Below are 11,066 nucleotides of genomic sequence, written 5' to 3' on the forward strand. Positions count from 1 at the left end.
CCAAAATTCACTCTTTACATCCAAGAGGGGTCAGTGTTTTTGAAAGTTGTAGGAGCCTGGCAAGGGGGAGGAGGGGGCCCACAGCGTCAGTGTTTCCAAACCGACTGCTCTCCTCTTTCTTTTTCCCCAGGGTGCCCAGAGCCAGGCCTGGTGCAGCAGCCAGTGAGTGGGGCGGGCTATCGGGCCCAGGCACCGGGGTAGCCAGGGCAGCCCGCCACTGCTGCTGCCACCGGCGGGTGGAAGGTGGAGGGGAGGCTGGGTGAAGACCGTCACACAGCACACACGAGTATCAGGGCTCAGGTGGCTCACAGGGACCCCCGAACCCCTACAGTGGGGGGGCCAACCCGGACTGGGATGGAGGCCATCCCTGTAGAGGGCCATCCGCAAGGAGAGCCCAGGTAGGAGCCCACTGTGGCAACAAAGTTGGGGAGATAGTAACAGAAATTGTGTGGGGGCCACTGGGTCCCCTTTGTGTCTGGGGCACAAGGAGGCAGAGGCAGGGAAGAGGAAAGAGGACCCCACCGTAGTGGCTCCGGAATGCACAGAGGATGGGGGACAAGATACTGGATGTGGGGAGTACCTGGGACTGGGACGGAGGAGCAGGGGTTGGAGATCAGAATGAAAATAGTTGAGGCGGGGAGGTCAGAAGCGAGGTCAAGCAGGGGTCAGGACCTGGGGATCAGGGTTAAGGTCAGGCTGGGGGAGGATCAGAAATCGGGCTCAGGCCTGGGGGTGAGCGAGAGGAGGGTCGGCCGTGGGAATGGGGGGCAGGGGGCGGAGCCAGGGCGGCCAGCGCCGGCCCCGGGGAGCCCAGGATCCGGCAGGGGCCGGGCCGGGCGGGAGCGCGGGGGCGCGGCAAGGGGCGCAGGGTCGCAAACTCACATGAAGACGTGGTAGACGAAGGCCCAGCCGCGGGGTCGCTCCAGCACGTTGTAGACCCAGTTCTGCAGGCGGCGGTAGCGCTTGTGCGCGGCCGAGGAGCGCTGGCCGCAGGCGGAGCCGGAGCCCGAGCCCGGCCCAGGGAGGGGCGCGCCCGGCGGTAGGGGGCTGCCCAGGAGGCCGAGGCGGCGCGGGGAGCCGCCCCCGCCCGCCTCGCCCCGCTCGCTCTGCACCGCCGTGAGCGCCACCAGCTCGGCGCGGGGGGCGTCCCCGGGCGGGGGGGCCAGGCCGAGGCGGCGCGGGGGGGCCTCGGCCATGGGCGGCGCCGGGCGTGGGGTTGGGGGGGCGCCGGGGCCCGGCTGCGGTCCGGGGCGGGCGGGCGCGCGCGGGGCGCTCAGCGGCGCATGGCTCGGACCCGGGCCCGGCGGGGGCGGCCCGGGGCGGGCGCGGGCTCTGGGGGGCTAGGGGCCGGGCCGGGGCGGCGCGGGGGCCGGGGGCGGGCGCGCGGAGCCTGGGGGCCGCCGGAGCCCGCACTGACCGCCCGCTTCCCCGGCGACTGGGGCGGCTCTTTCCGACTCCAACTCTCTTATTACGCGCTCCATGCCGCTCGCCTTTCCACCTGCCTCAGGCGCGCCGCTCACATGTCATCCTCCCCCGCCCCGCCCCTCCCCCGCCGCCCCCGCCCGCCCCGCAGCCGCCTTCCCAAATCGGGAGGGAGCTAGCGGGCGGGCGCGGCGAGGCGGAGGGGGGCGCGCGGAGCAGCCGGCGGGGCTGGGCGCACCGGCCACGCGGGCCGAAGAGTCGGTGCCGGGACCTGACCGCGTGGCGGCGGCCCCCGGGGGCTGGCCGCGTGCTAGTGGCGTGCACTGCTGCGAGGGGCTGCCGGGATCCGGAGGCCCGGCTGGGCTGGGACGCCTCGAGGGGGTGGGGGGTGCAGCGGAAAGTGGGGGCTTGGGGTGGGCAGCTGTGGCCGCGGCAGTGGATGGGACTCGGCGTCCCGTGGAGTTCAGGTGTGAGTGGCTCCAGAAGTGCGTGCTCCGTGTGTGCTGCGCGGGTGGCTGTGGGTGCGCGCGGTGACGGGATAGAGTCCATGCAGGTGCGTGGTGTGGGCATTGTGTGGATAGGTGTGAAGATGAGTGTGCACGGTGCAGGCCCCGCTAGGTGGTGGAGGTGGAAGCGAGGAGGTGTGCCCCTCGTCATCGGGGCGTGCCCTTAGTGCGCTGGGCGGCGTGTGTTAAGTGTGCCGGGGCCGCGTGTGGCTCGGTGAGCAGCGCCCACGGGAAAGGCCTGCTGTCCAGGCGCTGCCGAGCTGTGTCACAGCGTGTTGCATAGCGGACCCCGGGTGTGTCCTCTCTTCCTCCCACCCACCCCCACGTCTGAGCTTGCTTTCTTCGGGTTGGGGGACGAGCCCCCCAGCCCCCCCCCCGTCCCAAAGACGAGTCTCCTCCGAATGAGGGCCTGTGCCCCACGAAGCCAGTCTGAACCGCTCCCTTGCCTCCAGGGTTAGGGTCAGGGCACGCGGGTGTTGGGAGGTGAGCTCTGAACCAGCGCGGCGGGCTGGACGACTTCGTCCCCAGAGGCCCGCAGAATCCCACCCCCAAACGGGAGACTCTTTCCCACGCACTGTCTCTCCAGCTGGAAAGTTCTTGGTGCCTGACCTCCTCTCTCTAGCGGTAGGGGGCAGTCCTTTTGTTCCCTTTAGCCCTCTCGGCCCTGCGAGGAGTGGTCATTTGGGTTTCCCGATCCTCTTTCCCTCTTCCCCTGACGGCTGCTTCGGCCACACCAGCCGCTCCCTCCGCAGGCCCTGCCCCAGGGTGAAGGCTTCCGCAGCAAACTATTCTCCGTTCCTCCGGGAGTCTCTCGGGGGACGGAGCCGAGCAGGAGGGGCGGGGCAGGGGGCGGGAAGGCGAGCTCGATTCTCAGCTGTCAGCAAAGGCAGCATTGATCTGCTGAGCGCCTCTGGGGGAGGGAGGGAGGCAGATCTGCAGGCGTCGGGGAGGGTGTTGCAGGGACCTGGGGGGTCCCCAAGCTGCGCTTGGCAGCCGGCCCACACCCCGACCTGGACAGTGACCTTTTTCCCTCTGCATAATACGGGGTGCCTTCTGGGGTTTGACCTGAATCTTTCCTGCTGCTCTTTGGCTCCAGGTGTGCCCAGGGCCAGAGCCTGGTGCTTCTGGGCAGGTTATGCCTGGACCTCGCTGGCAGCTGGGGAAGGTTTCTGGACCCCAGGGCCCAGCTACAGATGCAATGCCTGCGCTGGGTTAACCCGTCCTCTCCCCGTAGGCTAAAGCCAGCAGCCCCTAGACTTGGCACCCCCCTCCCAGACACTATGGGACTGTCTAGACTCCATCAATCAGGGGTCCTGCAGGGTGGGACTAAGGTCTGGGAACCTGAATGGTAGGTGGAAAGAAAAGCAGTTGTAAGGGATTTGGAGGTCTTTCTTGGGGTCTAAAGGCTCTTCTGTGGCAGAAACCCCACTTGAACACAGGTTGCCCTTACCAACACCCAGGATATCTGGAATTGGGTCTGTTCTTGGAAATCTGATCCTGACACTTAGCATCACCTCTGGACCCCACAGTTCTCTTCCCATTTGGGGGACTGAAGAAGTCCCTTCCTTTGTGAGGAGCTCTCACTGCCTGGAGAGGGCCCCGCATTATCTTCCCCAACTCCAGCTCTAGATTATCCCCCTCATAGGTAGCAGGAAAAGGAAGGACACCATGGTTGCAGCTAGAGGAGTGAAAGTTAGACCTCAGGAAGGACTTTCATAGGACACAGAGGACTGTTTCTCCTGCAGGTGTGTATAATGAGCAGAGGGACACACCCGCTCCTTTTTAAAGTGGAAAGACGGCGAACTCCTCTTAAGGGGTGAGGGGAATGGGGAAGATGGTCCTTGAAGGCCAGAAGCAACTTATTTGGGGGATGTGTGTGTTCATGTACACACAGAGGGACTGGAGGAAGCCAAGAAGAAAGTCTGGTTCAGAGAGGACAGGTGGCCCCTCTGAGGGTCACCCCATCCGGATTCCCAGGACATGACTGGGAGGATGGACTTTCTCCACTGCAGCCTTTAGTGACTAAGACACTTTTCTGAGCAAACAGCTGTCTCAGGCTCTCTCTGTCTGCCTCCCTGCTTCAGGAGTGTCGGGGGTGGTGGTGGTTTCCCACCCTCCTCTCTCACTCCCCCTCTCCCACCTGTTCCCTGTGCCCCACCCTCAGCAGCTTCGTTCTCACCCCCACCCAACCCCTGAATCTCACTCTGGTGACACTGCCAGAATGGCCACCCTGCCCAGACTCACTGTCCCTGGGCAGGTCCCTTCCCCACTCTGGGTTTCAGTTTCCCCATCTGTGCAAGAAGAAAGGGGCGGGGCTCCAGGATCTCCTGTAATTCATCACTGTCACCATCATCCATCAATGAAGCAAGTATTGATTGAGAGGAAGGGTGGGGATGGAGAGCTCCCATTTGCGGGGTACCAACTGGGTGCCAGATCCTGCCCCATTTGGGACAGAGAGCAACCATTTCCACGTGTGGAAGCTGAGGCTCAGAGAGGTACAGGGAATCTCTGAAGGATCCACAGCCTGTGGGTAACCCCAGAACCTTCTGTGACCTGTCCTCCCAGCTGGCTGGCACCTACCTACTGTGCCCTGGGGTCCTGGGATCAGTGCCAGGGGCCGAGGGGAACTGGAGATGTTCTCTAGAACTGTTCTCTAGGACTCTCTCCTGCCAGCTGTGGAGACTCCCAGGTCTATAAGGGTTCCGGTCTAGAAGTGGCTGGGACCTGGCTCAAGCCTGTCATTGACTATAACAGCCAGCAGTGTGATCTCAGGTCAACCAAAGTTGCAGGTTCCTTTCTTGAAGTGGGAAGAGGGTTTTAAGTTAGTGGTTTTCAGACTTTATTAGCAATGGAATAATGAAGTAGCATCCCAACATATACAAAGCATTAAAACAGAGGTGTTCTGCTTGAATTGGGGTTGATGGGTTTGGGGGGGTCAAGTTTCCACCCACCAGATCGCCTACTCTTCCCTCTCCACATCCCAGAACCCCCCTGAGTTTTCTTACAGCTCCCAGGGGTGTGAGAGGTCAGATGAGGGAAAAGTCTCCACTGGCAACATCCCAAGAAGGGTACAGGGGTGTGGAGGATTTGGGGAGGTGCAGAGAAGTGCAGTTAGTTATGCATGCGGCGCCCAGGCTGAGGTTGGGACTAAATGCTAAGCCTTGGGCAGGCTTACCTTTACCTGCATTGTCTTATTTTAGCACCCCAACAACCCTGTGATGGACTGCTGCTTACACCCCCATTTTACAGATAAGAAGACTGAGGCTCAGTGAAGGGACTCGCCTAATCTAGCTCTCTACCCCTGTGCTGTAGTGTGTGTGTCTGTGTGTGTGTAGGTGGGATGTGGGGTTGGAGAGAAAGTTATAGAGCAAGGGAGAAGAAGGGTAACCTTGGCAAGGGGGACAGCAGGGGCCTTGAATGCTAAGCCAGAAGGTCCAGTTTGGCCTGACAGGAAACAGTTTGGCCAAGCAGACTTGGCCAGTAGACTGGCCAACAGTCTTAGCCTGGGCATGCAGCAGAGGCTGGGGCTCTGCTGGAGAGGGCTCAGGAGGGGTGGAGTTGGAGGCTTCAGCACCCGGGGAGGCTGGCAGTGCCAGGGGCAGAAAGAACATTGAACTACAAGTCACGGCTAGGCTTCCTGGCTCTTCCTCTGGACTAGCTGGTGACCTTGGACAAGTCATTCCACCCCTGCCCCAACTTCCTCAAGTCTCGGGAAGACCGAGTGCACGAAAAATTCTTGATCATGCTGGGAGGGGTACACACGTGAACCATTCATCTTACTGCTCTTCAGGTATGTTGGCGGGGCAAGTGGACAGAGGAGATGCTGTGGGCAGTCCCTAGACCTAGCAGCTCTTTTCAGTCTGGAAAGGCTTCCTAGGAGGAGGGGTTTCCCAGGGTGGTGGCATCTCATGCATTATTTGCCTCTAGAGCTCCACTCCACTGTGAGTAGGAGGAGGAAGTATAAGAGAAGGATCAGGCCTGCTTCCATTCCCCAGTAAGGCCAGAGAGGGCAAGGGACCTAGGCCAACCCGACAGATGGGAAGTCCTGGAGGGGCCAGAGGAGTTTCTCTCCCCCCAGATCTCGAGGTGCCACTGAGCTGTCCCCATACCAGACAACACAGGCCTTCTGGGCTACTGAGCTCAAAGCCACAGGAAGTGGGGAGGGAGCAGTGTCACTGAGCTCAGCGAAAGTGAACCCCCATTGATCCTCAGGGCTGGAGGGGGGCCCACAAAGAGGAGACACTGAGGGAGAAAGGGGTGTGGAATTGAAAGTCAAAACCATCCCTTCTCTTGCAGCTCCTCCTCTGAATCCTCGGGATTCTTCCTCCTTGACCCCCAACTCCTGGAAGACCATGCAGAAGGCATCACTACAACTGTGGGTGTGCTGATAGGCTCCATGTTCTCAGTGAGGGCACCTGGGACAGCTGAGTTGGTTGGAAAATGAGGAGGAAGGATATTCTTCTGAGTTGCTGAGAGTGCAGTGGAAGGAAGCCTCCCCAATCTGTGCTCTGTTGGTGGGGGAAGCTCGGACAAGGGCTCAGAGAAGGAGATGATGTTAGTGGGACTGCAGATAGAGTGGCAGAGAAGGGGGTTCAGAAAAGGGATAAGTCTTGCTAAGGGAGACAGGGGTCCAGGGAGGAGAATGGGGGCTCACAAGGGAAACTGGGGGGCTTAATGACCGGGATGGGAGGTCCAGAGAGTGGGACTTCCAAGTTGAACTTAAGTGAACATATATTAAAGTCCCTCTTCCCTGAACTATTAAATAACTTTGAATTAGATAACTTCCCTGAAATATTGGATGACTTTAAAAAATACATATCCAAACTCAAAAGCGAGAACAAGAAATCTCTAAGGGCCAGAAATGAGAAGGAATTCTGGTGGTGAGTAGGAGTGGAAGCTGTAACTCTGAGGAGGCATTTTCAGGATGGGAGGTATAGTTGCAAACCCCACCAGTGGCAGGGGCTACAGCAGGCTCCCTGCCTAACACTGGGTCTGGGAAAGTGTTAAAGTGTGTCTGCCTGCTAGCCTCCTGGTCTTGGCTTTGGGTAGAAATATCCCAAGCCAAGATGCTAATATAAGAACTAGTTTGTAGCTGGTGAACATCCACATAGCTTGTGCAGATTCAACTGAGAAATCATCCCTTAGGGTGACCTCTACACACAAGGTAGGAAAGTGTGCTGAAAATAACTATCTCAAGGATAAACTTCACAACATATAAGAAAAAGTAAGTACAATATCTTGAGAGGCCCCTCTCTCATGGGAGAATTCATACCTAAAGATCTAGAGATAATAGAGCAATCTGAAAGGAAGTTTAATATGGTTAAAATCTTCAAAAAGATTAAGGAAGGAATAGCATCTATAAAACAAGAACAGATATATCAAACCAGGTAGCAGCTAGCTATGAACATAACTATCTAGAAATTCAAGAAATGAAAACTGAAGTCACTGACATTAAAAAAGAAATCAACAGGGGCGCCTGGGCAGCTCAGTCAGTTAAGTGTCTGCCTTTGGCTCAGGTCATGATCCCAAAGTCCTGGGATCAAGCCCCAATTCAGGCTCCCCTCCTTAGTGGGGAGTCTATTTCTCCTTCTTCCTCTGCCGTTCCCCTGGCTTGTGCTCTCTGGCTCTCTCTATCTCTCTGTCAAATAAATAAATAAAATCTTATTTAAAAAAAAAAAGAAATCAATAGAAGGGTTAGTGGAGTAAATGCAGCTGAAGAGAGAATTAGCGAATTAGAAACTAGAACTAAGGAAATCCTCCAGAATAAAGCACAGAACAAAAAAGAGATTAAACATATGAAAGAAAAGAGACCTCGAAGATTGAATAGGAAACCCCAGCATATATTAGTTCCAGAAAAAGATACTGGAAAGAGTGACTAAGATATTTCCAGAAATAGGATGTGAATTTCTAGATTGAAAAGGCCCAGACTGCCAAGTAAGATATCTTCAAAAACAAAACTACATCTAGACACCTTTTAGCCAAAGTGTAGAATATCAAGAATAAAAAGGAAATTCTAAAAGCCACCAGAGAGAAAAAGATAGCTTATCTACAAAGGTCCAATAATTGAATTGACAGTAAGCATCTCATCAGCAACACAGATGCCAAGACAATGGAATAGAATCTTCTGAGTGCTGAGGGCAAATAATTCTGAACCTAGAATTCCATACATTGCCAAACTGTCATTTAAAGGGCAAAATAGAGACATTTTGACATATACAAGATCTTAGAAAGCTTCTGTCTCAGGACTTCACTTGAAAGAGAGAGGCACAGGGGCTTGGGGGAGGTTTGGGGAGCTGGAGAGGTGATGGGGCTCCAGGCTGTAGAGAGGGACCAGGCTATTTGGGATGGATCCTCAGCACAAGCCAGCCAGAGGAACCCAGCCCAACCTGGCCCAGCTGGGACCAGCTTAGGTTCTCCCATTCTGATTGCCAGCCTTGCTGTCCCCACATCCCCTCTTTCTGGGCCGTGAGAGTGGCCCAGCACCCAGGCCAGGGAGTAACACTGCCAGCCCAGCTCATGGGCCTTGGGGAGGCCACACCAAGTTGCTCGTGCCACCAAGCACTTGATCTCCACTCTAGGGTCTCCTCCTCTGGGAGGTCAGATGCCACCTTGCCGAGGCTTGTGTGGATGGTTGGAGCAGTGGGATGAAAGCTAGGTCCCTACCTGGGGAGGGGTGTGCAGGGGCTCTCATTCTTTCTAGGAGAAGAATCATGAGCCCAGGGGAAGTGAACAGTGGGGCTGAGCTGGCTGGGACAGGAGGCTTCTTGAAGCTCCTGGCTCCACTCAACCAGATGGTACCCTTGGGTAATTTCTTAACCTCTTTGAGCCTCAGTTTCTCACTTAGAAAATAAGAATACCTACCTTATGAGGATGTAAAGATGAAATGAGATCATCCATCACGTATCAAGCTTAAACATACTTTCTTGCACAGAATTTTTTTTTAAAGACTTACTTTAGAGAGAGAGAGTGAGCATGAGTGGGAGGGGCAGAGGGAGAAAGAGAGACTCTCCAGCGGACTCCATGCTGAGCGTGGAGCCCAATGCGGGGCTCCATCTCACAACCCCCAGATCATGACCTGAGACAAAACCAAGAGGCAGATGCTTAACCAACTGTGCTACCCAGGCCCCCCTGCTGCACAGAAATTTCTTGAAAGGATAATCTCTGATACCCCTGCCCAGCATATTGTCAGTGCTCAATTTTTAACAAATGTTAACAAGTAAAAAATAGCCAAAGCAAAGGAGTAGTGCTAGGAATGCGCACAGGTTTAGAGGCCCTGTCTTCAGGGAAGGGTTCACATTCATTCACTTTTCATCAGTCACTGCCATCCTCCTGGTGCCCAGCCCTGTGCTGGGCTCTGGAGGAGCACAGAGGACTCGGGACTGGAGGAGGACCATCTGTGAGGAAGATAACCAAACCCAGAAAATTCTAACAAAGTGATAGGGGGTTTCTTCAGAGCCAGACTTGTCTTGTGTTTACTGTCTCTCTCTCTCTCTCCCCCATTCCCATGTACACGTACCCCCTAGCCTTCAATCCCATATAAGTTTCACGATAGCCCAAACCTCATCTGGGCTAATTTTCAGCCATCTTTACAAGGTTTAAAAACAATTTCTGACACATAGGAAGTGCCAAGGAAATATTTGCTGAATGACTGTGGTTATAAGCATGAACAACAGAGGCTGTAGATATTGCCATGGGAGCATGGAAGAGGTCTTTGCAGACTCTGCCCTGGGACTTAGAAGTTTCTCAGCAAGGGCCACTTAAATTGGGTCTTGATGGATGTATAGATCAGTAAGTGGAAAAGAAATAAAATGACATTCCAGGCAGTGGGGCCAGTACATTCTGAAAGGGGAGGTGCACCCAGGGTCTAGTAACTGAATGTGCAAAGAGTGCAGGAGAGAGGAGAGTGGAAAGACACAAAGCTGGGGAGATAAGGGCATTGAATGAATTTGGACTGCCAGAAAGCCCTTATAAAATCTGAGAACCTGGGCGCCTGCCTGGCTCAGTCGGTGGAGCTTGTGACTCTTGATCTCAGGGTCACGAGGTCGAGCTCCATGTTAGGTGTAAAGATCACTTAAAAAATAAAATCAAACCTGAGAAACTACCCTGATGTAATACTTGGATAGTGCTTCCAGCCCTCAGTTGCCCCAGGAATGCCCCTGCCTTCAAAAGTTAAGGGTTTGGGGGTACCTGGGTGGCTCAGTGGGTTAAAGCCTCTGCCTTTGGCTCAGGTCATGATCCCGGCATCCTGGGATTGAGCCCCACATCAGGCTCTCTGCTCGGCAGGGAGCCTGCTTCCCCCCAGCACCCGGCCTGCCTCTCTGCCTACTTGTGATATCTGTCTGTCAAATAAATAAATAAAACTTTTTAAAAAGTTAAGGGTTTTATGGGTGAGGGGGTTCAGAACCTAGGACCCATTGAGATACCCCATGTAGTTCCCGGCATCGTCTCAAGTTGGGATAAGGGTTGGTCAGGGCACCTCCCTGAGACTTGGGGAAGCGCTGCATGCCGCCCCCTTGTGGCCTCAGCAGAACTGAGTAGCAAGGAGGCTGCCCAGGTGGTCTGTTCCTAATCCCAGGGGCCTCCAGTCTCTGGCATCAGCCTCTGAGAGTAATCCCAGCCACCATCTGTCCACACACCAGATCTAACTGCTTTATTTATTCCACATATACTCAAGACTGGGCCAGTGGTTGGGGGGAGGTAGAGTAACAGGAGACAGTTCACAATTAGTAAAGCCTTATTCTTACAGCCACCACCTGGACCACCACCACCACCACCACCGGCCAGAAAGACACCGCACAGGGGGTCAGGAGGCCAGTATTTTGGCTTCAGCTCCATCCCAGTCCATGGAGTAACCTTGGGCAAGTCGCTGCACTATGCTGGGCCTTGCATGTCTCCCTCTGTAACGCAGGATCATGATCCCTCTTCCTGTCTCCCCTGCAGGGTCACCTGAAGATCATCGGGAGGACGGATGCTGCAAGTGCTAAGAAAAATGTTGAAAGCATGCTCCGGATGTAAGGGGATCGTGCTGGGGATTAGATAGGGGCTCTCTAGGGCTGCACTAAAGTGTTTGTTTACACCCAGTTGGGCCCTGCTGGCGGGGAAATTTAAAGGGAACGTGCTCAGTAAGATAGTCGCTTT

At 55.6% G+C, this 11,066-nt stretch overlaps 1 protein-coding gene across 4 annotated transcripts in view; it reads right to left on the minus strand.

Annotated features, from left to right (window-relative positions):
* Window positions 1–1,196, minus strand: part of KCNQ4 (potassium voltage-gated channel subfamily Q member 4) — a gene marked incomplete at both ends in the record, with an annotated part of 50,621 nt that extends 49,425 nt beyond the window's left edge. For all 4 annotated transcript variants that reach the window (XM_080802784.1, XM_080802783.1, XM_080802782.1 and 1 more), the window contains one exon: window positions 883–1,196. In XM_080802784.1, coding sequence (XP_080658910.1) covers window positions 883–1,196 — 314 coding nt within the window. The remainder of the gene's footprint in view (window positions 1–882) is intronic.
* Between the last annotated feature and the right edge of the window lie 9,870 nt (window positions 1,197–11,066).

The sequence above is a fragment of the Martes martes genome, assembly GCF_963455335.1.
Source record: "Martes martes genome assembly, chromosome: 4".
Lineage (NCBI taxonomy): Eukaryota > Metazoa > Chordata > Mammalia > Carnivora > Mustelidae > Martes > Martes martes.